The sequence below is a fragment of the Salmo trutta genome, chromosome 19 (genome assembly GCF_901001165.1).
Source record: "Salmo trutta chromosome 19, fSalTru1.1, whole genome shotgun sequence".
Lineage (NCBI taxonomy): Eukaryota > Metazoa > Chordata > Actinopteri > Salmoniformes > Salmonidae > Salmo > Salmo trutta.
This window is the reverse complement of record NC_042975.1, coordinates 18414200-18441825: the sequence shown is the minus strand read 5'-3', so window position 1 is coordinate 18441825 and position 27626 is coordinate 18414200. Positions and strand designations below refer to the sequence as shown.

The following is a 27626-nucleotide window of genomic DNA, read 5'->3' as shown; positions in this document are numbered from 1 at the left end:
TGTCGTGCCATTCATCCGCCGCCATCACCTCATGTTTCAGCATGATAATGCACAGCCCCATGTCGCAAGGATTTGTACACAATTCCTGGAAGCTGAAAATGCATTGAAATAGAGGACTTTTTCACACTCAAACATTTTTATATATGTATGGGTAGCTACCAATGTGTAGCACCCACCTGGATGATGCACGGCAGCCATTTTGTGCCAGAAAGCTCGCCAGTCATGGGCTTTTTCTCAACTAATCTTTCTTCGATTCTTCACATCCTCTCTCTCATCCTTCTCAAAATCCATTGGAGAAAAAGGTCCGAAGAAAGGGACCTTAGATCTTCTCCTCCAATACAGTTGAGAAGGAGGCGAGGAGATAATGTGAGGAATCACATAATGACTAATTGAGATATTAGACATGGGCTAATAGAATTGCATTACCATTATACAAGCAGACTACACATTTGTCTATTTGAAGTAGAAGTGAAACTGCTTATTGTTGTGTGTGTGTGTGTGTGTGTGTCTGTGTGTGTGTGTGTGTGTGTGTGTGTGTGTGTGTGTGTGTGTGTGTGTGTGTGTGTGTGTGTGTGTGTGTGTGTGTGTGTGTGACTTAACCCTATTATGTGTTTCTCTTCTTCCAGGCTTACGTCACAGCCCACAGAAGAGGAGAAGTGGTAAGGGGGGATTTTTTATCTAAAGCAGGGGTTGGCAACTAGATTTTTGTCAGTGGATGGTTGGGGGGAGGCAACGTAATTATAATCATTTGTACACTGCATATTGACCACAACTAAGCTCAATAAGAGATTGTATTTGAAAATGATTATTTCGTACATGAGATACAGATTTCCTGTTTTGCTTGAGGGCCCCAAAAAATCCCTGCAGGCCACCTGTTGCCGACCCCTGATGTTAAAGTAACTAACCACATGATGTCAGAATATGACGAGGATAGGTCTGTTCTCATACTAGAGTTTAGAAAGTTTGCTGGGGAAGTAGCGTGTTGATTGTTGAATGAATTCAAGTGAGTGTGTGTTGTCATACAGTTTTTGTGTATGAGTTCAATTACTTGTGAAGGTCGAGGTGAAACACCCACACTATCTGGGCCTGTATTCACAAAACCTGTCGGAGTAGGAGTGCTGATCTAAGATAATTTCCCCTTTTGGAAGATGATGTTAATTATTATATTGACAGGGGGGACCTGATCCTAGATCACCACACTTACTATCAGATGCTTTGTGTATACAGCCCTGATCGGAAGTCCACGCGTATTGGAATTATGTTCTCTTGGTTTAATACTCTAAACCATTTCTTTCCACTATTTTCAGTCGCATGTAGTTAGCACACAGATTATATGAAAGTGGTTCATATCCCATATGGCTAACCGGCGTTCTGTTCTGACTAAGGGGTCAGTGTGCTAGGACAGATGGTGTGTGTGTGTGTGTGTGTGTGTGTGTGTGTGTGTGTGTGTGTGTGTGTGTGTGTGTGTGTGTGTGTGTGTGTGTGTGTGTGTGTGTGTGTGTGTGTGTGTGTGTGTGCGTGTGTGCGTGTGTGCGTGTGTGTGCACAATGTTGTGTGGTCTATTTGGGGAATGGCTTACGTTGTGGCTGCATATTTCTAATACGTGAATTCCATCAGCATGTTGTTTCTATCCATGCTGTGAGAAGAGCTGTTGAAGTGACATAGGTTACTGAATATGTGTCCCAACTGGCACCCTATTCTCTATATTATGCACTACTTTTGCCCAAATTGGGTGCCATTTAGGACGCATCCTGTCTGCCATTACGTCATAGCGTAATGACTTGCCTAGTTAAATAAAAGGTTAAATACAAGTTAAAAAAATAGTGTGATCTGCCTCCATCTGTTGGAGGTCTGTGGTACTACACACTTTGAGTTGGGCCAGGGTGGTGTTCATTAGTACCAAATGGAAGAAAACAGACCGAAGTGGGGAGGGACTACCTGGTCTTGTGAAAAAAATATTTTTGTTTTTAGTTGCAAAACGTTTTCCTTTACGCGCCCTAATTAACACGACCCTGTTCTGACAATATGAATGGTATTGAAGAATAGGGCGATTAGTAAAAACTGATTCGGTCAGTTTCCTAACCTTTTAATTCGATTATCCCCACATGTGCTTCTAGTGATTGATAACATGTGTCCTATTAGAATTACTGTTTTCAAAGAGCCTTGGGAGACATTTATGTATCATGACTAAACCATTTTTATAAGTATAATAATATCATCAATATGATGATTTAGATCATTTTATATTAAGATAAAGTGGGCTGTACTGGGTTAATGGTAATATAAACAATTAATGAATAGTGTATTGTGTTGCAGCACTACTATGCAGTATGTCATCCTCACCTATATGAAACACCTGGGGGTGAAAGTAAAGGAACCACGTAGCCTAGAGCCCAAACGAGTCCGCATCAACTTCCTGCCCAAGATCAAGGTACAACACACACACTCACACACACACTGTACACAACCAGCTTGACGCATCGATTATGTATTTGAGCACAATACCGTGGTCCTTTACAGCTTGTAGGAACTTCTAATTTGATGTAGCATAAATTATTCCGTTTCTTCACACAGGGGCACTGTTTTACTTCTTGGTGTGAGTTTTTTCTTGGTAACAAGCATGGTGACATGGTGTCTCACTTGTTAGCAGCTTTCCAGGGTAGCGTTCAGTAGGGCACAATATTGTGCAACTTCCAGATAAAAATATAGCATAAAACAAACATGCCTCTTTGACATGTAGAATATGTATAATAAGGAATCACAGCAGCTCTATTCATGACATGTCTATCTTCAACGTTCAACAACATTTGCCTACTGAAAGTGACCCAGTTTTAAATTCTCTGACTGGGCAGTTTGTATGTGTTTTGTTCTGTGGAGCAGAAGAGCACCAAAACTGAGAAAGAGGGGGAGGAGAAGGTGAAGAAGCCTCGCTTTCCCAGCATCCTCGGCCCTCCTCGGCGGCCCAGCCGCGTGGACTCAGCTTCAAGTAAGTGTGGAAGACTACAAATGGATGTAGTACACTTAACAGTTCCCTCCTAGTGTGCCAGTTTGGAACGCAAAAAAAACGGTAATGGTTAGTTTGAGATGTGTAACAGGCTCTGTAGTGACACATTTTTTTTATATACAAAAATAACAACACACATCCCTATGTGCCAATATCCACACTAGCATTTACCTAATATGCATGTCCAATACATCACCAGTAGTATGCAGGTGTGGATATTTGAACTTAGTTCAAGGGAATGTATAGCCCTGGTATTGCACTGAGGACAGAAGCTAGTGGTGTTGTGTTCAGGCTCAGACACATTACATCTCACATCCAGCGCTGTAAGGAGATTGTGGACTTCCGCAACAGGAAGTGCCTGTCTGGAGTTGTGTGGGCCAGCTCCCCATTACGTTGTGCTGCTCCCGCCATAGATATACACATATTAGACTTGCAGACACACTCATTTACATGTTCAAAGAGCCTTGGGAGACATGTATGTATCATGACTAAAACATTTTTACAGGTATAATAAGTATTGCAGTTAATCAGTGTGATTATTTTTTAAATTATGATTTCATATTGAGATAAATACGTCTGTACTTCCATACTGCTCTTTTTCATTTGATCAGATGTCCATTTAGAAATGAGGAAGATATGGACCCTTTTGTCATAACATTGCTACGTTGCCATTCTCAACCAATTGGCCAATCTAGTAGATCTATATCTGTATTGTATCAGCCAAGCCACTCACTGTGGTTTGTCTCAAGCCCCCTCCCTCTTCATAGCTGCTGCTCCTTCTTTCTCCCTGAGCTCTGGGTTTGGAGATAGTGGGGCTGTGCATGGCTGTGTGAGCTACTGACTCTCGTTTGGCTTATATCTGTGTGTGTGTGTGTGTGTGTGTAGTCAGTAAGGCCATGGAGTTGAACAAGCATCGGGGCCCCCAGAAACAGCTCTCCCAGCCCGCCCTCAGCGTCTTCGAGCACCCAGAATTCTCGGCAGGCGGCATCCGTGCCCGAAGCCAATTCAGCGATCCAGGCTCTGACGCGGCCACCCACCCCTTGGCCTACATCGCATCCCCCCCCCACAGTGCCCCAGCCAGCCAGGGCTCCGACCTGACGGGACGCGACTCTGACTTGGGTAAGGACCCCTCGTCTCTCCCCCAACCTATGCCTTTCCTCCTCACTGTTTCTTCCTATCTGCCTTTTCCTTTCCACTTCTCTCAAATAATGATAGAAGGTAAAGAATTGTGTCATACAGTATAGCGCTTTAGTGCTTTTCCAAGTACTCAAATAGCTATATATTTGAGGGGTGGACTCACCTCATTCAGTATAACCAATTCTCTTTTCTCACTCTCTCTCGCTCTCTCTTTCTGTCTTCATGTCTTCCCTCCAAGCTGGCTTCCTCGCTTTCTTTCCTCCTCACGTTGTCTGTTTGCTTTTGTTCTGTCATCCACTTCCCTCCTCTCAGACATGTTTTCTCCTTGGCCTTTTGTTGTCAGGACTCTTTTACACTGGCTTAGCCTGGCTTACAGTGGCCCAGCCTTCTGGAAAATAATTGCTTTCTTTGGCTTTTTCTTGTTGATTCCTAATTGGGGGGAGGCCTTTTTTTCAGAACGTCGTCTAGTCTTTGTCGGCATATGATCTGTCGAAACGACCCCTCTCTATTTTCTTTTTGAAACATCTGCTGTGTGTAGTGCGGATATTATTTTTGCACTGCTTTTAGACTATAGCGTATCTCTAGTCTTGAGCTTGTTCCACCGCACGATAAGACATCTGTTGACTAACGCACTTCTCTTCCATGGAGATCTTGTTTGACCTTTAGAATTAAGAAACGTACGTGAGCCTTCGCCATATTGCTTAGGACCATATTGCCTCTGGTTAGACGTAGAATATAACTTTATTAATTCACATAGAGAGGGACATTCACCCTGCTAAACTGTAATTGAACTTCATTAATCCACCTGGAGAGGGACATTAGCCCATTAACCTTGGATTGTTCTAATGTAAGAGCCTCCCTCTGGGGCCGTATGTATCAAGTGTCTTAGATTAGAAGTGCTGATTTAGGATCGGTCTTGTCTTTTAGATCACAACGAAAATAAGATTACATGGACAGTTGGGACCTGGTCATAGATCAGCACTCCTACTCTGAGATGCTTTTTACTTACAACCCCTGACCTCTCCTCCTATTTTGTTCTCTCCTCTCCAGGACTCACTCCCTCTGCCCTGCCCAGACTGAGCACAGACGGGCTCCACTCGGGCGACACCCTGGACGGGATGGTCCACCTAACCAGCACCCACTTTGACTTCAGCCCCTGCACCCTGGACCAATTACAGGAGGAGGAGCGTGAAAGTGACAGGTAAGGGCGGGAACAGGTAAGGGCGGGAACAGGTAAGGGCGGGAACAGATTTATGGTGTCAGGGGTCGTATTCGAACCCATGCAGACTCTGTTAGACCACACAGGCCACAGAGGCGGTACACTTTGATAGTGTCCCTCTTGTTATAACAATCTTCAGTGGAATATACACAGCTAGGTGTTGATTAGACCTTGCTAAATATACAACTTAATATGAAGCGGTGTATAAACATAGGGGTGTGGAATCATGGTCAGTGGACCTTCCTAGACAGTTGAAGTTATAAACTTCTGGCGCCAACAGAGATGGCCGCCTCGCTTCGCATTCCTAGGAAACTATGCAGTATTTTGTTTTTTTATGTATTATTTCTTACATTGTTACCCCAGGAAATCTTAAGTTTTATTACATACAGCCGGGAGGAGCTATTGGATATAAGAGCAACGTCAATTCACCAACATTACGACCAGGAATACGACTTTCCCAAAGCGGATCCTCTGTTTGGTCCACCACCCAGGACAATGGATCAGATCCCAGCAGGCGACCCAAATCAACGGCGCCACAGAAGGGGCAGACGGAGCGGTCTTCTGGTCAGGCTCTGTAGACGGACACATCGCGCACCGTTCCCGAGTATACTACTCGCCAATGTCCATTCTCTTGACAACAAGGTAGACGAAATCCGAGCGAGGGTTGCCTTCCAGAGAGACATCAGAGATTGTAACGTTCTTTGTTTCACGGAAACATGGCTCACTCAGGATACGTTATCAGAGTCGGTACAGCCACCTGGTTTCTTCACGCATCGCGCCGACAGAAACAAATATCTCTCTGGTAAGAAGAAGGGCGGGGGTGTATGCCTTATGATTAACGAGACATGGTGTGATCATAACAACATACAGGAACTCACGTCCTTTTGTTCACCTGACCTAGAATTCCTTACAATCAAATGCCGACCGAATTATCTACCAAGAGAATTCTCTTCGATTAGAACCAGTCGTGTATATCCCCCCCAAGCAGACACATCGATGGCCCTGAAAGAACTTCATTGGACTCTATGTAAACTGGAAACCACATATCCTGAGGCTGCATTTATTGTAGCTGGGGATTTTAACAAGGCTAATCTGAAAACAAGGCTCCCTAAATTTTATCAGCATATCGAATGCACGACCCGGGCTGGCAAAACCCTGAATCATTGTTATTCTAACTTCCGTGACGCATACAAAGCCCTCCCCTGCCCTCCTTTCGGAAAATCTGACCACGACTCCATTTTGTTGCTCCCAGCCTATAGACAGAAACTAAAACAGGAAACGCCCGTGCTCAGGTCTGTTCAATGCTGGTCCAACCAATCGGATTCCACGCTTCAAGATTGCTTCGATCACGTGGACTGGGATATGTTCTGGATAGCCTCAGACAACAACATTGATGAATACGCTGATTCGATGAGCGAGTTTATTAGCAAGTGCATTGGTGATGTTGTACCCACAGCGACTATTAAAACCTTGCCCAACCAGAAACCGTGGATTGATGGCAGCATTCGCGCAAAACTGAAAGCGCGAACCACGGCTTTTAATTAGGGCGACCAGAAACATGACCAAATAGAAACAGTGTAGCTATTCCCTCCGCAAGGCAATCAAACAAGCTAAGCATCAGTATAGAGACAAAGTAGAGTCGCAATTCAACGGCTCAGACACGAGAGGTATGTGGCAGGGTCTACAGTCAATCACGGACTACAAAAATAAAACCAGCCGTCGCGGACCACGATGTCTTGCTCCCAGACAAACTAAACAACTTCTTTGCTCGCTTTGAGGACAATGCAGTGCCACCGACATGGCCCGCTACGAAAACCTGTGGGCTCTCCTTCACTGCAGCCAACGTGAGTAAAACATTTAAACGTGTTAACCCTCGCAGGGCTGCCGGCCCAGACAGCATCCCTAGCCGCGTCCTCAGAGCATGCGCAGACCAGCTGGCTGGTGTGTTTACAGACATATTCAATCAATCCTTATCCCAGTCTGCTGTTCCCACATGCTTCAAGAGGGCCACCATTGTTCCTGTTCCCAAGAAAGCTAAGGTAACTGAGCTAAATGACTATCACCCTGTAGCACTCACTTCCGTCATCATGAAGTGCTTTGAGAGACTAGTCAAAGACCATATCACCTCCACCCTACCTAACACCCTAGACCCACTCCAATTTGCTTACCGCCCCAATGGGTCCACAGACGACGCAATCGCAATCACACTACACACTGCCCTAACCCATCTGGACAAGAGGAATACCTATGTAAGAATGTTATTCATCGACTACTCAGCATTTAACACCATAGTACTTTCCAAACTCGTCATTAAGCTCGAGACCCTGGGTCTCGACCCCGCCCTGTGCAACTGGGTCCTGGACTTCCTGACGGGCCGCCCCCAGGTGGTGAAGGTAGGAAACAACATCTCCTCCCCGCTGATCCTCAACACTGGGGCCCCACAAGGGTGCGTTCTCAGCCCTCTCCTGTTCACCCATGACTGCGTGGCCATGCACGCCTCCAACTCAATCATCAAGTTTGCAGACGACACTACAGTGGTAGGCTTGATTACCAACAATGACGAGACGGCCTACAGGGAGGAGGTGAGGGCCCTCGGAGTGTGGTGTCAGGAAAATAACCTCACACTCAATGTCAACAAAAGAAAGGAGATGATCGTGGACTTCAGGAAACAGCAGAGGGAGCGGCCCCCTATCCACATTGACGGGACAGTAGTGGAGAAGGTGGAAAGTTTTAAGTTCCTCGGCGTTCACATCACGGACAAACTGAAATGGTCCACCCACACCGACAGCGTGGTGAAGAAGGCGCAGCTGGAGGCTGAAGAAATTCAGCTTGTCACCAAAAACACTCACAAACTTTTACAGATGCACAATCGAGAGCATCCTGTCGGGCTGTATCACCGCCTGGTACGGCAACTGCTCCGCCCACAACCGTAAGGCTCTCCCGAGGGTAGTGAGGTCTGCACAACGCATCACCGGGGGCAAACTACCTGCCCTCCAGGACACCTATACCACCCGATGTCACAGGAAGGCCAAAAAGATCATCAAGGACAACAACCACCCGAGCCACTGCCTGTTCACCCCGCTATCATCCAGAAGGCGAGGTCAGTACAGGTGCATCAAAGCTGGGACCGAGAGACTGAAAAACAGCTTCTATCTCAAGGCCATCAGACTGTTAAACAGCCATCACTAACATTGAGTGGCTACTGCCAACATACTGACTCAACTCTAGCCACTTTAATAATAAAAAATTGGATGTAATAAATGTATCACTAGCCACTTTAAACAATGCCACTTTATATCATGTTTACATACCCTACATTACTCATCTCATATGTATATACTGTACTCTATACCATCTACTGCATCTTGCGTTTGCCGTTTGGCCATCGCTCATCCATATATTTTTATGTACATATTCTTATTCAATCCTTTACACTTGTGTGTATAAGGTACTTGTTGTGAAATTGTTCGATTACTTGTTAGATATTACTGCATGGTCAGAACTAGAAGCACAAGCATTTCGCTACACTCACATTAACACCTGCATGTGACAAATACAATTTGATTTGATTTGACCTAATTCAGGCTGTGGCCATTGTCGTTCTAAATTCAGGCTACGAGGCCATTGAGGACAATTTACTTAATCAACCTATTTTACATTCATTTGTTTAGCAAGTGTTACATTTTAAAACTAAACTATGAGGTAAGCAAGAACATTCATCGAATGTAAACTGAGTGTACAAAACATTAGGAGCACCTTCCTATTATTGAGTTGCACCCCTTTGCGACCTCAGAACAATACATTGGGGAATGGACTCTACAAGGTGTTGAAAGCGTTCCATAGGGATGCTGGCCCATGTTGACTCCAATGCTTCCCACAGTTGTGTCAAGTTGGCTGGATGTCCTTTGGGTGGTGGATCATTCTTGATACACTCTGGAAACTTTTGAGCATGAAAAACCTAGCAGCGTTGCAGTTCTACACTCAAACCGGTGCGCCTGGCACCTACTACCATACCCCGTTCAAAGGCACTAAAATCTTTTGTCTTGCCCATTCACCCTCTGAATGGCACAACTACACAATCCATGTCTCAATTGTCTCAAGGCTTAAAAATCCATGTTTAACTTGCCTCCTCCCCTTCATCTACACTGATTGAAGTGCATTTAACAAGTGACATCAATAAGGGATCATAGCTTCACCTGGATTCACCTGGTCAGTCTATGTCATGGAAAGAGCAGGTGTTCTTAATGTTTTGTACACTTAGTGTATTTTACAATCGGTGGATAAAAAGGGAACGAAACAGTTATTGTATGATTATCATTTCTGATCATCTCTGTGCTTGCAGCAGCGTTTACCCCCCTCAAAAATCCTATTGTTTACATAGTGACGTTATAGTGACTATGACTTGGTAACAGCACCTCTCCATGTAATGTGCTAGTAATATACAGCGTAGAAATACAGAGGGCAGATCTTCTGTAATCAAATGGGATGGTTTCAGCAATACATACTGAATATTCTACTCTGCTCAAGGGTTGAGATACTCTGATATATACCATTCCTTCACCTCAAATGGCTTATCTAATCCGAGTCAGGACTGTCCTCTGGGTCAACACAAATCTACACTAAGTCTGCCTCCCAAATGGTACCCAATTCCCTTTGGGCTCTGGTCGAAAATAGTGCACTAAATAGGGAATAGGGTGGCATCTGGGATGCAACCTAAATCTTATGCTGAGCGAGATTGCATGATCACTGAAATATTGTTCCGAATAGGGAGCAAGCTTTCCCGGGAAAAGCCTTCCAAGGCAGAATGTTTCGCTGCCGTGTTGGTTCACTGCCAAGCTCACCCGTTCTCATCCAACACAACCAGTCGACCGCAAAGTCTGCAGTCTCACAGTCTCATACGGCCATACTGTTGGGATACATAGCCCTTCCCAGCCATAATGCTCAAGGCCTCGGAGCCATATCTGTTCTGGTGCTGCTGCTACAGCACTCCGCTGCTGAATCGCTTTCTTTGTCTCTCCGATCATTCATGACCTCATTGAAACTCATTGAAAGAAAGATCCTCTTATGGTGTATTACTTGGAGATGGGGAGTTCTCCAACTCATGCCTTAGGTTCTCTGCTCAGATAGATGTGGAGGATTGAAAGGAGGGATTTGGTGAATGGCAGAAAGTGTGTTGACAGAGACTGTGATCTTCTATCCCCAGGGCTCAAGAGGGAGGAACGCCCAAACCAGCCCGGAGGTGAGTCTTTCTCTACTCTTATTTTTATTCTCTATTTCATCTGATGTTGTTACAGACCTGGGTTCAAATACTATTTGAAATTGAGCTGTTCTGGAGCACCATATTGGCAGGGTTTGCAGTTTAAAGACTGTTCTATTGGTCAATTTAGCCAGGCAAGCTCAATCAAGTACGGATAAATAATTTCAAATACTATTTGAACACAGGTCCAGTTGTTGTTTTTTTGTCTCTGTAGTCATATGAATGGCATGAATGATAACTGATTTTCCCCAGTTGTTCGGTAGTACCAGCTATTCAAAAAGTTTGTGTTGCCCACATAATTGAATCAATTGTGATTGATTAAACACGATTAACATGATTAAACTTGAACTTAACTTTGGCAAAACCTTTGAATAGAATTGATTGAGTTACTGGTCCCCCTCTCTCTACCCATTATTACAGGGTTGACATCTGCATCTGCATCAATCGCATCTGCATCAATCGTAGAGTTTCGCTTTAGTGTTGTTTAAGTGGGCCCAGGGCCGTGTTCATTAAGCACCAGGTCTCTCTTGTAAAAGAGGTCTTCTGATCTCAACGGGACTTCCTGGATAAATAAAAGTTAAATTAAACCAAATTTAAGAAAATTAACTGAAACAGGGTTGGACTATCTGAACATTTGTCCAATAAGAAACACTCTTTTTAATTTTCCATTGCAAAACATTTTTCCACTGCATGCCCTAATGAACACAATCCAGGTGTCATCATCAGAGACTTATTGTTTTCATGTCAGGATGGACGGGTTAGGCTGTGGGGATGTGCCGAGTGAGGACGACCAGGGGAACGAGATCGAGTGCGAGCAGGACCCTCCCAACTGGCAAGCGCTGGTTAGCCGAGAGGTCCTGGCGGGCCTGACGCCACAGGAGATCAAAAGACAGGAAGTCATCAACGGTGAGGCCGGTGGCCATTTTGGCTCCACATACTGTACAGTCTGGGGATCAATCATACAGATAGATAGCTGTTGAATATTCAAAGTAGTTTCATGCTTTGAGATGGCAAATATGATGCGCTGTATTAGAATTTGTCCTTTAGATTTTTATACCGCCCCAGCCTTACCTAAACCTTATTGATTATTTGAGTCTGTCTATGACCAAGTCTACTGTGTCCATTCAAGTCAAGTGGTGAACTCTTTCATCATGATTATCAGTGATGGTGAGTCCACTAGCTAAATAAACCACAACAAGTCGCAAAAGTTTGTGTGACGTTTTCGTAGAAAAGTCTCCAAATTCTATGTTGCGTAGATCCTGATATACCAGGAAATCTGCAATCCCAAATGAAAATCTTGGTTCCACCTCATTGTCTTACTTCAGGTAGCGTGACAGCCGTCTGCGGGCGCGTTAGAATGGCACCATCTGTCGGAAGACAATGGGTTCCACCTGTCTTATGACGGTCTGACCATAGAGATACGATAGAGCAGCGTTTCCCAAACTCGGTCCTCAGGACCCCAAGGGGTGCACGTTTAGGTTTTTGCCCAAACACTACACAGCTGATTCAAAGTATCAAAGCTAGATGAGTTTATTATTTGAATCAGCTGTGTAGTGTTTGGGCAAAAACCAATACGTGCAACCCTTGGGGTCCCGAGGACCGAGTTTGGGAAACCCTCTACTAGTGGCTGATGTCATAGACCTGCATAGCTTTGGAATGGGCTGATAATGGCAGCTATCTTGTTCTGTTTAATTCTGTGGGTCTGAATGTGTGCGTCTCCACAGAGCTCTTCTACACAGAGCGAGCACACCTGAGGATGTTGAAGGTGCTGGATAACGTGTTCTGCCAGAAACTAACCCGAGAAAGCATCCTGCCTCCTGGAGACATTAAACACATCTTCACTAACCTAGAGGAGATTGTCCAGCTACACGGTACGCTGTGTGTGTGTGTGTCTGTGTCTCTGTGTGTGTGCAATGCTAGCTATACTCACCACGGGGCTTCCTCTTCAAAGCTACAGTCAAACTCCTCTCTCAGGGATAATTCTAATTTACACAACTAGAATTTTAACTTCCTAAATCATTGAAATTCACCTATTCTCAAACAAATGACCTCTTTTCCCTGACTTTTCTCTTCCTCCCTACAGTGTGGATAACGGAACAGATGACGGTCATTCGGAAGAAGAACGAGACGTCAGTGATAGACCTGATAGGAGATGATCTACTAGCTTGGGTAAGAGAAGACTATTCCCTTTATAGTGCACTACTTTTGACCAGAGCCCTATGGGCATTTTGGGATCTATTTTCAGTCACTGCAGGAGACGGGGAGTATTACATCCAAAAGCCATTGCTAACATTGCTGTGTGCACGTGTGTGTGTGTGTCTGTGTCCTTTTCTGTGTCCCTGTGTTTCCATGTCCCCCTGTGCGTATGTGTGTGCGCATGTTACCATGTCCCTGTGTGCATGTGTGTAGTTTAGTGATGACGAGGAGGAGAAGATCAAGCGGGCGGTGGGTACCTTCTGCAGTAACCAGCCCTTTGCCCTGGAACTCATCAAGACCCGGCAGAAGAAAGACCAGCGCTTCACCTCCTTCATGCAGGTACGACATACTATACTATACTATACTATACTATACTATACTATACTATTCTACTGTTCATGGGTTGCATCTCTAAAGGAAAAAAACTGGCTTTCGTCATTGTGATGTCGTAAGATTGACCATTTGATCTGGAGTGAGTGACTAGTACTGACTCGGGTGTGTCTCTCTCATCCTGTAGGAGGCTGAGAGCAACCGTCTGTGTCGCAGGCTGCAGCTGAAGGATATCATTCCAGTGGAGATGCAGAGGCTGACCAAGTATCCACTACTGCTGGAGAGCATAGCCAAGTACACAGGTACAGTAGACAACACCACTATAAAACACAGTCTATCCACACAACTAATAAAGTTTGAGACATTGGCCTGAAAATAATTTGGATTACGTTTCATCTCTCTCTGTGTCCATCTGTTGGGAGATAAGTATTGCATTTCTTTGTAATGGTTGATTAAAGAGGGATGTATTTCCAAGCCAAATTATCTTTTAATGTTTTATAAAATGACTGAACTAAAGGAAAGCAGATTTAGCTACTCAAACCTTTACAACCAAAGATTGTAAAATCTGTCAAAAATTGCATGAAGATTAGGCTATAAATAATCTTGGTTTACCCAGAACTAAAATATGTTTACGTAGTCTCTCCACGAGAGATTAGGCTGTAAATAATCTTGGTTTACCCAGAACTAAGATATGTTTACGTAGTCTCTCCACGAGAGATTAGGCTGTAAATAATCTTGGTTTACCCAGAACTAAGATATGTTTACGTAGTCTCTCCACGAGAGATTAGGCTGTAAATAATCTTGGTTTACCCAGAACTAAGATATGGTTACGTAGTCTCTCCACGAGAGATTAGGCTGTAAATAATCTTGGTTTACCCAGAACTAAGATATGTTTACGTAGTCTCTCCACGAGAGATTAGGCTGTAAATAATCTTGGTTTACCCAGAACTAAGATATGGTTACGTAGTCTCTCCACGAGAGATTAGGCTATAAATAATCTTGGTTTACCCAGAACTAAGATATGGTTACGTAGTCTCTCCACGAGAGATTAGGCTGTAAATAATCTTGGTTTACCCAGAACTAAGATATGGTTACGTAGTCTCTCCACGAGAGATTAGGCTGTAAATAATCTTGGTTTACCCAGAACTAAGATATGGTTACGTAGTCTCTCCACGAGAGATTAGGCTGTAAATAATCTTGGTTTACCCAGAACTAAGATATGGTTACGTAGTCTCTCCACGAGAGATTAGGCTGTAAATAATCTTGGTTTACCCAGAACTAAGATATGGTTACGTAGTCTCTCCACGAGAGATTAGGCTGTAAATAATCTTGGTTTACCCAGAACTAAGATATGGTTACGTAGTCTCTCCACGAGAGATTAGGCTGTAAATAATCTTGGTTTACCCAGAACTAAGATATGGTTACGTAGTCTCTCCACGAGAGATTAGGCTGTAAATAATCTTGGTTTACCCAGAACTAAGATATGGTTACGTAGTCTTTCCACGAGAGATTAGGCTGTAAATAATCTTGGTTTACCCAGAACTAAGATATGGTTACGTAGTCTCTCCACGAGAGATTAGGCTGTAAATAATCTTGGTTTACCCAGAACTAAGATATGGTTACGTAGTCTCTCCACGAGAGATTAGGCTGTAAATAATCTTGGTTTACCCAGAACTAAGATATGGTTACGTAGTCTCTCCACGAGAGATTAGGCTGTAAATAATCTTGGTTTACCCAGAACTAAGATATGGTTACGTAGTCTCTCCACGAGAGATTAGGCTGTAAATAATCTTGGTTTACCCAGAACTAAGATATGGTTACGTAGTCTCTCCACGAGAGATTAGGCTGTAAATGAATCCGTCATCATCATCATGCCTTCACATTCTCGTGCACGTGGGTTTTTGTTGTGCACTTATTTGGTCCACTCCATGAGACTGATATCATCTGCTTGTTTGTTTTTTTGCCTGACAGAGGATGCAGAGGAGAGGGACAAAGTGAAGAGGGCCGGGGAGTGCTGCAGGACGATCCTCAACTATGTCAACCAGACAGTGAAAGAGGCAGAGAACAAACAGGTAACTGTCTATGGAGAGGACACCCAATGGGACTAGACACATGGTGAACACATGCACACATCTGGCTACACCAACAGTTGTCATGGTGCAGCCACGTTTCAATTGAAAACTGTGGGACACTTGCAAGCTAAATTAAGCGAAACCAGTTCAGATTCAATGGGATTCAAACACTTCCTACCTTAATATGGCTGTCTACAGTGGCTTGCAAAAGTATTCACCCCCCTTGGCATTTTCCCTATTTTGTTGCCTTACAACCTGGAATTAAAATAGATTTTTGGGGGGGTTGTATCATTTGATTTACACAACATGCCTACCACTTTGAAGATGCAAAATATTTTTTATTGTAAAACAAACAAGAAATAAGTGCATAACTTTTCACCCCCCAAAGTCAATACTTTGTAGAGACACCTTTTGCAGCAATTACAGCTGCAAGTCTCTTGGGGTATATCTCTATAAGCTTGGCACATCTAGCCACTGGGATTTTTGCCCATTCTTCAAGGCAAACTACTCCAGCTCCTTCAAGTTGGATGGGTCCCTCTGATGTAGAGCAATTTTAATTCATACCACAGATTCTCAATTGAATTGAGGTCTGGGCTTTGACTAGGCCATTCCAAGACATTTAAATGTTTCCCCTTAAACCACTCGAGTGTTGCTTTAACAGTATGCTTAGGACCATTGTCCTGCTGGAAGGTGAACCGCTGTCCCAGTCTCAAATCTCTGGAAGACTGAAACGGGTTTCCCTCAAGAATTTCCCAGTATTTAGCACCATCCTTCAATTCTGATCAGTTTCCCAGTCCCTGCCGATGAAAAACATCCCCACAGCATGATGCTGCCACCACCATGCTTCACTGTGGGGTTGGTGTTCTAAGGGTGATGAGAGGTGTTGGGTTTGCGCCAGACATAGCATTTTCCTTGATGGCCAAAAATCTCAATTTTAGTCTCATCTGACCAGAGTACCTTCTTCCATATGTTTGAGGAGTCTACCACATGCCTTTTGGAAAACACCAAACGTGTTGCTTATTTTTTTCTTTAAGCAATGGCTTTTTTCTGGCCACTCTTCTATAAAGCCCAGCTCTGTGGAGTGTACGGCTTAAAGTGGTCCTATGAACAGATACTCCAATCTCCGCTGTGGAGGTTTGTAACTCCTTCAGGGTTATCTTTGGTCTCTTTGTTGCCTCTCTGATTAATGCCCTCCTTGCCTGGTCCGTGAGTTTTGGTGGGCGGCCCTCTCTTGGCAGGTTTGTTGTGGTGCCATATAATTTTAAATATATACTGAGATCAGGTGACGGATCATGTGACACTTATTTAAATAAAGTCCACCTGTGTGCATTTACATTTACATTTAAGTCATTTAGCAGACGCTCTTATCCAGAGCGACTTACAAATTGGAATCTAAACATGCACCTTCTGAAGGTAATTGGTTGCACCAGATCTTATTTAGGGGCTTCATAGCAAAGGGGCTTATAACATATGCACGCACCACTTTTAGGTTTAAACATTTTATTTTTTTTTATTTTTTCATTTCATTTCACCAATTTGGACTATTTTGTGTATGTCCATTACATGAAATCCAAATAAAAATAAATTTAAATCACAGGTTTTAATGCAACCATTTAGGAAAAACACCAAGGGGATGAATACTTTTGCAAGGCACTGTATTTAAGTTGACCAGTTCCTCTGCTAAGCTATGTGATTGGCTTTTCTTTGCTGTTTTTATTGCTGCTGCTGTAACTATTGCTGCCACCTGCTATGTATTGTCTGTTTTCTGCTAGCCTAGCACAACCCCAGCCTCCACCTATTTGGTTCTGCTTGTTTCCCCATCAGGGGATTGATATATCTCACTCACTGCCTGTATTGTAATAGTAATAAGGGACACATGACCCTGGCAGTCAGCTCCCATGAAGGAGCAGAGCCAAACACCAATACCAAATATTTTGTCATCTATTTTTGTTTCTTAAATGGTTAAAGGAATATGTGAGTTTCCTGTCTGAACTCTATTAATGCAAAAAGTAGTAAACAGTGCAACTCTTATGCCTGCCACCTTTCTACCAGAATATATCAGCTAAGGGACTGAATAGCATTTAGATCCTATTAAATGAGTGTTCTAACTGTATACTGCCTAGCCAGTGCTGGTAAGTGTGTGTGCTCCTCTCCCTACAGAGGTTAGAGGACTACCAGAGACGCCTGGACCTGTCCTCACTCAAACAGAGTGAGAACCCAATGATCTCAGAGTTCAAGGTGAGACTACTTGTGTCTCCATTTATTTACATGCATTTACCGTTATTTGACCAGGGAAGTTAATTGGACATATTCTCATTGACAAGAACCCCCATTGGCTTAAAGCTGTAGAAAGGTGCCTGTTCTGACGTGTGTGCGTGCATGTGCGTATGTGCATGTGCGTGTGTGTAGAGTCTAGACCTGACCAAGAAGAAGATGGTGCACGAGGGACCTCTCTCCTGGAAGGTCAACAAAGACAAGACCATCGGTACGTACCCATAATTCAACAGAATGTGTTTTAGCGGTGTAGAAATGTTGATCATGTAGAGAATAATTTATAATTTTTTACCTTTAGGACAATTGCTATTTCCATTTTTAGCTTAGCCCTTTGGTACGCTAGAGTTGTCCTCATCCAATGCTGAAAAGCTAAGTAGACTACAACATACAATAGAAGACTGAGAAGAAGACCCAGGGTTCACATGCTATAGTAGTTTTAGCCCACATGAGGACTAGCTTGTCCTGTTGATTGTAAGTGCTTTTCTGTGTGTTGTAAACCATCTTCTCTCTATACCAAATGCCAGGACTGAGAGATGCAAAACGTTCCCCATGCCATACCAATGAATCAACAAAACTTGAGTCATGTTGTCATGAATTTCAATTGTGTTTATCCATGTATTTCAGTGTCTGTGACTGCCATTTTGTTATAAAAAAAAAAAGTGTTAACTTGAACTTCCTCCTGTGCCCTCAGAGCTGTACACGCTGCTCCTGGAGGATATCCTGGTGCTGCTGCAGAAGCAGGACGAGCGGTTGGTCCTCAAGTGCCACAGCAAGAACTTGGCGGGCACCGCCGACACCAAGCACATCTTCAGCCCCATCATCAACCTCAACACCGTGCTGGTGCGCTCGGTAGCCACCGGTGTGTCCATTCAGTTCAGTTCTAACAATAACAAAGCGTTTTCCCTAGTTTATGTTTCAGTAAAACGCTAAGGGATGGGGCTTGAGAAATGTAACCACCTTCAAATTCATAGACAGAGCTATGGATGCAAGGACTGACAATCCATTGTATCAACATTATAGTTTTAACCACAAACTTTATTTTGGGTTTTGAAGGGGTACGACAGTTTAACTAAGCTCATGAGGCATTTATAAGTTATATTCTTGAAGAATCAATCAAATGTATGTAGCAACTGCTTATTTCCCTTTTAAGGGGGTTATTTAGTGTGAAATGTTTTTAAAAAAAAATCAGATATAAATAGTTATTGCTCTATTTGTTACTTTTCCATCTGTCACGTTCTGAATGTTGCATCCCACTGAAAAGGCTCCTGGAATCATATCTTATCAAATTGCTTCAAGCAACATATTTGTGGTAGCCTGGTCCCAGATCTGCTTGTGCAGTCTTGCCAACCACCATGTTTGGCATGACAGTGACTATTGGCGTAAGCATTTTGGAACCTGCCTGATCTTGCAATAGCTCACATTCTGTTTTACTGACGTGACCAGGCTAAATTGGAGTTGGCAATACAGCTCAAACAGATCTGGGACCAGGCTATATCTAGTGGACTTTGGAGAGGAAAGACAACATAGTAAAGACAACATAGAAGACTGTCAATATAATAAACTGTATGCTCTAATGATATTGCCTCTTCTCCTGTCAGACAACAAGTCCTTCTTTGTGCTGTCTATGTCCGACAACGGAGCCCAGATCTACGAGCTGATGGCCCAGACCGTGTCCGAGCAAAGAACGTAAGTCTGTCTGCTCATTTTCATCCCAAAGTAACTTTATTCAAGCATCCCATTTAGTTGTTACCTGGCTGGAACTTGGATTGCAAAATTCTGGACACTTTCCAAAAGTTCCCAGGTTTTCCAGAAATCCCAGGTGAAGGATTCCAGGGGAGAATAAGCAGGGACAGAATCCTCCAACCAAGATTTCAGAAAAATCTGGATTTGCTTGGTCCCTCCAAGCTAAGTTGCTCTCAAAGAGATACATTGCCTTCAGAAAGTATACCCACCCCTTTGTTTTCTCCACATTTTGTTGTCACAGCCTGAATTTCAATTGGATTAAATGTAGATTTTCTGTCACTGATCTACACACAATACCCCTTGAAATGAATAACAATTCAATTAAATGTATTCAGTCAATAAGTATTCCCAGGTTTTCCTGAGGGCACACACTTAATGTGTTGTGAAATCTTTTCTGAATGTATTGTAATGTTTTTAAAATGGTATAATTGCCTTAATTTTGCTGGACCCCTTGGCAGAAGCGAATGGGGATCCATAATAAATAGAAATATTCAACCCCTTTGTTATGGCAGGCCTAAATAAGTTCACAAGTAAAAATGTGCTTAACAAGTCACATAATTTGGTTAAAATGATCTCTGTACCCTACACATACAATGATCTGTAAGGTCCCTCAATCGAGTATGTGATTTTCAAGCTCTGATTCAAGCACAAAAAACAGGAAGATTTTTAAATGCCTCGCAAAGAGGGGCACCTATTGGTTGATGCTGAATATCCCTTTGAGCATGGTGAAGTTTTTAATTACACTTTGGTTGGTGTATCAATACACTACAAAGATACAGGCGTCCTTCCTAACTCAGTTGACGGAGAGGAAGAAAACTGCTCATGGAGGAGAAGTACATTACAGTGTCTAGTTTGAGAAACAGACGCCTCACAAATCCTCAACTGGCAGCTCCATTAAATAGAACCCGCAAAACACCAGTCTCAACGTCAACAGTGAAGAGGCGACTCCGGGATGCTGGGCTTCTCAGTTGTGCACTGGGGGCCCCCACTCCTCTTTCTATTCTGGTTAGAGATAGTTTGTGCTGTTCTGTGAAAGAAGTAGTACACAGCGTTGTACGAGATCTTCAGTTTCTTGGCAATTTCTCGCATGGAATAGCCTTTATTTCTCAGAACAAGAATAGACTGACGAGTTTCAGAAGAAAGTTATTTGTTTCTGGCCATTTTGAGCCTGTAATCGAACCCACAAATGCTGATGCTCCAGATACTCAATAGTCTAAACAAGGCCAGTTTTTTTGCTTCTTTAATCAGAACAACAGTTTTCAGCTGTGCTAACATAATTGCAAAAGGGTTTTCTAATCATCAATTATCCTTTTAAAATGATAAACTTGGATTAGCTAACACAACGTGCCATTGGAACACAGGAGTGATGGTTGATTATAATGGGCCTCTGTTTGCCTATGTAGATATTCCATTAAAAAAAATGTTTTAAATCAGCTGTTTCCAGCTACAATAGTCATTTACAACATTAACAATGTCTACACTGTATTTCTGATCAATTTGATGTTATTTTAATGGACAGAAAATGTGCTTTTCTTTTAAAAACAAGGACATTTCTAAGTGAACCCAAACTTTTGAATGGTAGTGTGAGTATGTATGTAATATATATATGACAAAACACATCACGACAAGAGAGACAACACTACATAAAGAGAGACCTAAGACAACAACATACTGTAACAAGGCAGCAACACATTACAACACAGCATGGTAGAAACAGAACATGACAACATGGTAGCAGCACAAAACATGGTACAAACATTTTTGGGCACAGACAACAGCACAAAGAGCAAGAAGGTAGAGGCAACAATACATCACGCAAAGCAGCCACAACTGACAGTAAGAGTGTCCATGATTGAGTCTTTGAATGAAGAGATTGAGATAAAACGTTCCAGTTTGAGTGTTTGTTGCAGCTTGTTCCAGTCGCTAGCTGCAGCAAAGTGAAAAGAGGAGCGACCCAGGGATGTGTGTGCATTGTGGACCTTTAATACTAACCTAAATGAAAGAGTGAAAAGAATGAAGCCTGTACAGAATAAAAATATTCCAAAACATGCATGCATCCTGTTTGCGATAAGGCACTTAAATAATACTGTAAAAAATGTGGCAAAGAAATACAATTTTGGGAATACAGCACATTATAGTTTTAACTTAAATTAGCTTGAAAATCTATATCAAAACTTGAAAGTAGCTTCATAGCATGATCAACAACCAACTTGACAGAGCTTGAAGAATTTAAAAAAGAATAATGGCCAAATATTTTACAATCCAGGTGTGCAAATCTCTTAGAGACATACCCAAAAAGAATCACAGCTGTAATCGCTGCCAAAGGTGTTTCTAACCTGTATTGTCTCAGGGTGGTGAATAGTTATCTAATCAAGATTTAATATTTTTTCATACATTTTTTATACGTTTTGTGTAGCTTGTTGGCCAAAAATAAAAATTAAATCAATTTTAGTCCCACTTTGTAACAACAAAATGTGGAAAAAGTAAATTGGTGTGAAAACTTTCTGAAGGCACTGTAGATGGTGCACTTCCCAGAAAGACGGGATGGGCTCTCTTTCTATTTCTATGGTTGGTCTGTTTCTCATTAACTTCTTCCATCCACTAGGTGGCAGTGTCTGATAACGCAGAGCGCAGAAACCATGAAGACGAAAACACACATCATACCTTTACTTCAGACCGAGTGAGTTCACTGGCCTTGTTGGCTTTTTATATATATTTTATATGTACTTTTATACACTCTGCTTTCCAATTGAAAAAAAGCACATCGCTCTAGTTTCTCATTTACGTTTGTGTGTGCGTGCATGCGTTTGGCATGTGTGTTGCAGTGTGGAGCGAGACGCAGTGGAGATTATCAGCACGGGGATGCCCAAACTGAACAAAGACCCTGAGCGCACCTCCATGGGATGTACCCAGTCCCCAGGTATCAATAACTAGACATTTAATACATTTTCAAAAATCTCATCAAATCAAATGTTATTGGTGACATACACATATTTAGCAGATGTTATTGCGGGTGTAGCGAAAAGCTTGTGTTCCTAGCTCCAACATTGTAGTAGTATCTAACAATTCAAAAAAAACATCTACCCTATGAAAGCTATGTGAGTTTGACTATTCTTCATGCAGCTGTAACACACCTTCATTACCCAATGTGTCTGTGTCCCCTAGAAAAAGACGTAATTTCCTTGCCGGGTCTGCAACCCACACCCACATCGACCAACCCATTTGATGGTGTCAAATCAGACGATGAGGAAGAAGAGGACTCGCCACTGCCAGACAGAAGAGAAGAACAAGAAGAGGAGGAGGAAGTGGAGGAGGTAGATGAGGAGGAAGTTGAAGCGTTTCTGGATGGAGAGCTGGCAGACAGACTGCCCTTCCTCCAGGAGAGGACACGCCGGGGCATCGCCATCGGCGAGGAGGAGCCCGATGACGCCTTTGGCATGCCCCCCTCCAGAGCCGAGGAGGCCCTAAGAACCTGTGAGTTCACTGCCTTAGCCTTAGACCAATATGTCACATAGAGTGATAGAATGACACATTGAATGGCACACTAAATGTTTTGCAACGGAAACCGAAAATGAGTGTTTCTTCGTAGCCTAATGAACATGACCCTGTAGCCACGCTGACTCTCTCTCCTTATCCCAGTGGCAGCCCTGAGGCAGGTCCTTCTCAACCACATGACGAGCAGAGCAGAGGGCAGCGACAAGGACAAAGAGAAGGGGAAAGAAAAGGAGCAGAGGAAGGGCCGAGCCCCTGGGGGCCGCCTGCTGAGGACCACGTCCCTGAGGGGCCCCGAGGACAACAACAGTACCTCGGCCCCGAGCAGCGTAGCAGTACCCTCTACTGGCTCTTCGGAGAACGGCGCCTCGGAGAAGACCGAGGCAGGAGGGGAGGAGGGGGCCCCGGGGTCCAATGAACTCCCGTCTGGGGACACAGGTTTCTTTGAGACTTCCGAGGACTACGGTGAGCCAACTGGGACATTCAAGGCAGAAAAGCGGCAGGGGATTCACCCCTTAGGTTAAGTAGAATTTCACTTAGTCATGAATTGATGTCAATAGGAGACCAAGTTCTAATTCTACTTAAGTGGAAGTTAGGATATCCTGTTGCTTTTATAGCATGTTGTTCCTATATCTGATGTTTTATAATAAATCATCTTAATGCATGTTTGAGGTTCTTTCTTTTTAATTGTGAAAGTTAAAGTACTCAGGTGGGCATAACTTACCCATTTCCAACTCTCTCCCTCCCCCTCCTCATTTCTCTTTCCCTCCCTCCCCAGGCAGTTACATGGTCCTGGAGGGCTACGGGGCCTCGGGGGAGAGCAGCACGGACAATGACGGTCAGGCGGGTGGCGAGGGCGGCGGGGGGGGTGGGGCCCAATGGGGCCCGGACATCGACCTGAAGAAGCTGCTCTCCTCATCCTCGCAGACAGGGGGTGCCGGCCCCAACCTCAGCCGCCAGGTCATGACCCACATCCGCCTGCTCCAGGCCAACCTGCAGCACCTGAAGGTACACAATTAACCCCCCTTTAAGTAACATAAAGTTTCTCCCCCTAGATCAGACCTGGGTTCAAATACTATTTGAAATCATTACCTCGGGATTTTGGCAATGATGCCCTTTATCTACTTCCCCACAGTTCGATGAACTTGTGGATACCGTTTTTATATCTCTGTGTCCAGTATGAAGGAAGTTAGAGGTAGTTTCACGTGCCAATGCTAATCAGTCTTAGCACAATAACTGGCAGTCTATGGTTATCTGCTTGCATGGCGCTAGTTAGCAACTTAATTCAAACAGCACGCAGAGAAATAAAAATGGTATCCACGAGTTCATCTGACTCTGGGGAAGTAGTTAAAGTGCCTCATTGCCAAAATCCCAAAGTATCCCTTTAAAAGACTTTACGTGGTTGATTGAGTATGCCTGACTTAGACCAATTAGAATAGTCCCAAAATGGCAAACCACGCCCATTTAGCACTTCAGGCAGGCTAGAGTAAGCGCTTAAAAGTGCACTATGCAGAAATTGCTGCGCCATTTCCTGGTTCCTAATATTCTAATAGTTCGCCTAATTTCAGTTTGTGACAAAACAAGCAAGTATAGTGTAGAGAATAATTGTACCATCTAAACCGTTGTGAAATTTTCAGCTGTTTAACCTAGTGTACAAAACTGAAAGTAAAAGACGAAACTTGAGAATGTGAAGCATAGAAATGGCGCACATAGAACAGATCTACCGCGTCTTAGACTTGCTTTCAATGAGAATGACATATCTATAACTCATATTTCTATGTGAATTTGGTCAGATCGCCCAAAAAGTGACATATTGCAGCTTTAAAGTATTTGAAAGATTTCAGATAAATCAGACTTGGCTTCAAATGCTAAGGTCAGTTTTTTGTTCTTAGCTGATCTTTGATGTGTGCCTCAGGGCATCTTCGGCCCAGAACTCACAGTTTGAGTGAAATGTATGAGAAGGGCTTTATAGGTAAAGTTATTCAATGTCTATCATGCAGTCGCTCACGCGGCATGATCAAGACATCTGTTTGTCAATCTGCCCGTTTGCCCATACTATTATATTTTTTTACTGTATGGGGCCATCCACCCATACACTAATTTTCTCCATCTGTATGTTCAACCAGAGCTAAGTTTCTGTCAACAATCTGCTTTCAGGAAGTGGAGACCAAGTATAATGAACTGCGCCAAAGGCTGACTGAAACAGCTACTGACACAGAGGAGACCAAAGGTACTGTGAATTATTGATACTGCATCCCATATGACACTCTGTACTCTTTATCAGTAAAGTATCAGGGTGCGTCCCAAATGGCACCTTCTTCCCTATAAATTGCACTACTTTTGAGAGCTCTATGGGCCCTGGTCAAAAGTAGTGCAATTTATAGGGAAGAAGGTGCCATTTGGGACGCACCCTGATACTTTACCGATCATGAACAGATACAACAGTAGTTCACATGCACAGGATGCTTGAAAGGGCTTTGGAGTACATACGCGTAGATATATCTTGTGCTCCACCGATACATAGTTATTTCTGCAAGCATTGAAGTTTGAGTAAACCGCACACACGGGACAATAAACAGAATACGTATCACAACTTCAAACCAGATGTGTTGTTGGTTATCATAAGTATACGTTTTGTGGTCAGATATCAAAGAGAAAAACACGATGAGGAAAGCAAAATCAAAATATGTGTTCATTATTTCTCTTTTTGTTGTCTCTCTCGCTTTTCAGATAATAGTTAGTGATGACAGAGCCCCTTCCCCTCCACCACAGGAGGACAAAGGAGGGACACGGAGGGGGACACCTCTTCCTGTCTACTGGAGGCCCACCACCTCAGCCCCCCACCCCTCCCATACTGCTGTGGCCCACAGTGGAGACTGGAACGATCAGGGGACCCCCCCCGGCACAAATGGCAATCAGGGAAAAGAACGCCACAACTCACACAGCGTTCTCACTAGGACCATTCCACCCCAAAACGCGCCACTTTGGAAATTAACACAAGTGCTGCTCAAAGTGTACTGGCTACCACCACCATCAGGGTATTAGTAGATAGGGATTGAAGTTATTTTTCAACCCCCGCATCTTCTTTCTCCTCCTGTGGATAAGAGTGTCATCTTCCCATTGCTCACGTGCATTCAGCATTTGGAACGCACCACTTTCAATATATCCATTGGGGGTCAGAAACACAACTGTACGTGATGCTATAGTCCAACTTAAAGCACTGCTATGTTGTGGTTAATGGTTTGGACCTGGATGACCACCATGACAAAGGCTTAGCAGAGTGAGAAGTGTGCAGAAGATGCGGGGTGGAGAGGGTGGTGAATATACATACCTCTTCAGTTGGAATCATTTCATGATTGATCAAATTCCACTAGAACAAAAAATGGCAAGTTTAATCAGTGTTTTTTCTAAACGTAATACTATGTTAAGTGAACCCCCCCATCATGCCTACAACACTGAAAGCCTTGATAGATTTTCATTAGATATCTTAAGACATCCTGAAGTAATTCTTTAATCACTTAGGGGTGAATCCTATTGTAACTTCCACTTAAGTCAAATGTTCCCTTAAGTTAGGATTCTCCCTTTAATAGGTCCTCAAGTGATTTAGTGGATCTCAAGAAAAAAGGACTAGATCAGTCTGCTAGACTGGTCCACTTTGCTAAGCCGCATCCTTAGCATGAAGCCTTGGTCTTGTTCACAGCAGATGGTGAAAGAATAAATTGACAAAGACCATTTTCTCGAGAGATATTTCAGTGATACACTGTCGGTGGTGAGGTGATAACAGTATACCGGTAGGGGCTCCATTTGTTCACCTTTTGGTGTGGCTGTATCTCCTCTGGCTTGAGTTGTGGCTCTTGGGAAGCACGTGGTGTGATATAGCAAAATACAAGAGGACAGTCTGTCATTAGAGTTATTGACTTCCCTCTGAAGTCATGTAGTATTCATCCATTCCTAATTGATAGGGACCCTCCTGGGTCAGGGAACACCCCCAGCTCTTTGCCCAGTTTCTGTATACCTTCAATTTTTCTGTTTTTGGAACTCTAAACTCTCTACGTTACTGTACATCGTCCTTTGTGTACGAGCTACTGAGGAAGCCTTAACTCATAAATAAGCTTCTGGGGTGAGAGCACAGGACCTGTGTAATTTTATGGTTGGATTGAGAAAAGACTGGCACAACAAATATATAACTTTCACCAGCCGGAAGACTTGGCTTGGATTCTTGGATGAAAAGGACTTCTATGGACTATTTTAAATGTAAAAAAAATGACTAACAGTTATGAAAAACACTGCATCTCTTAAAATAAGAGCAATCTTTAAAAAAAAAAAAAAATCTCTCCTGCTTTCTACATTATACAATCATGTATTACTTTGACAGAAACTACTAAAACCAGGAGAGAATAAGACTGCAACGTATCCCTAAAATATTAAATGTAATCTGTCTTTTTATTATTTTTGTCTAGACGTTATATTTTTATTATATTATTGTGAGCACTATTATTATGGTCTCTGGCTCTGTTGAAAACGTAAATAGTTATTTTAGGTGAGAGATTTAAATTTGACTGATCTATTGTTTTAAAATGAAAGGAAAGTTCATCTTCCTGTGTAAAGGGAGGGAAATATGAGTTTGGAATATCGGCCAAAACTACACAACTTAAAATGTTCAAATATCATTAAAGAAGCTTGCTGGAAACACTGATGGTGGAGCGTTATTCTCTGTGCTTGGATGTGAAAATACTGCTGTATATTTTGGTATATCTTCTTGTTACGAATGTTTATGTTTCATTTAATGAGCATTCTAGGGAGTTTTTCCTAGCCACTGTACTTCTACATCTGCATTGCTTGCTCTTTGGGGTTTTAAGATGGGTATCTGTATGGTATGGTCAAGGTTAATTTTTGAACAGT

At 43.1% G+C, this 27626-nt stretch overlaps 1 protein-coding gene across 3 annotated transcripts in view; it reads left to right on the top strand.

Moving 5' to 3' along the window:
- The window catches only part of arhgef12b (Rho guanine nucleotide exchange factor (GEF) 12b), a 102704-nt gene extending 75286 nt beyond the window's left edge, over nucleotides 1–27418 (top strand). For 2 of the 3 annotated variants that reach the window (XM_029699951.1, XM_029699953.1), the window contains 23 exons: nucleotides 627–659; nucleotides 2317–2431; nucleotides 2881–2986; nucleotides 3890–4123; nucleotides 5192–5342; nucleotides 10564–10599; nucleotides 11366–11523; nucleotides 12342–12488; nucleotides 12701–12786; nucleotides 13027–13152; nucleotides 13331–13445; nucleotides 15115–15215; nucleotides 17376–17453; nucleotides 17625–17700; nucleotides 18181–18348; nucleotides 19088–19175; nucleotides 21838–21912; nucleotides 22058–22152; nucleotides 22398–22706; nucleotides 22872–23243; nucleotides 23503–23732; nucleotides 24882–24954; nucleotides 25455–27418. In XM_029699951.1, coding sequence (XP_029555811.1) covers nucleotides 627–659; nucleotides 2317–2431; nucleotides 2881–2986; nucleotides 3890–4123; nucleotides 5192–5342; nucleotides 10564–10599; nucleotides 11366–11523; nucleotides 12342–12488; nucleotides 12701–12786; nucleotides 13027–13152; nucleotides 13331–13445; nucleotides 15115–15215; nucleotides 17376–17453; nucleotides 17625–17700; nucleotides 18181–18348; nucleotides 19088–19175; nucleotides 21838–21912; nucleotides 22058–22152; nucleotides 22398–22706; nucleotides 22872–23243; nucleotides 23503–23732; nucleotides 24882–24954; nucleotides 25455–25465 — 2983 coding nt within the window. In that variant the 3' untranslated portion in view covers nucleotides 25466–27418. The remainder of the gene's footprint in view (nucleotides 1–626; nucleotides 660–2316; nucleotides 2432–2880; nucleotides 2987–3889; nucleotides 4124–5191; nucleotides 5343–10563; nucleotides 10600–11365; nucleotides 11524–12341; nucleotides 12489–12700; nucleotides 12787–13026; nucleotides 13153–13330; nucleotides 13446–15114; nucleotides 15216–17375; nucleotides 17454–17624; nucleotides 17701–18180; nucleotides 18349–19087; nucleotides 19176–21837; nucleotides 21913–22057; nucleotides 22153–22397; nucleotides 22707–22871; nucleotides 23244–23502; nucleotides 23733–24881; nucleotides 24955–25454) is intronic. The other variant, XM_029699952.1, reaches the window with a different exon arrangement.
- Nucleotides 27419–27626: the final 208 nt, after the last annotated feature.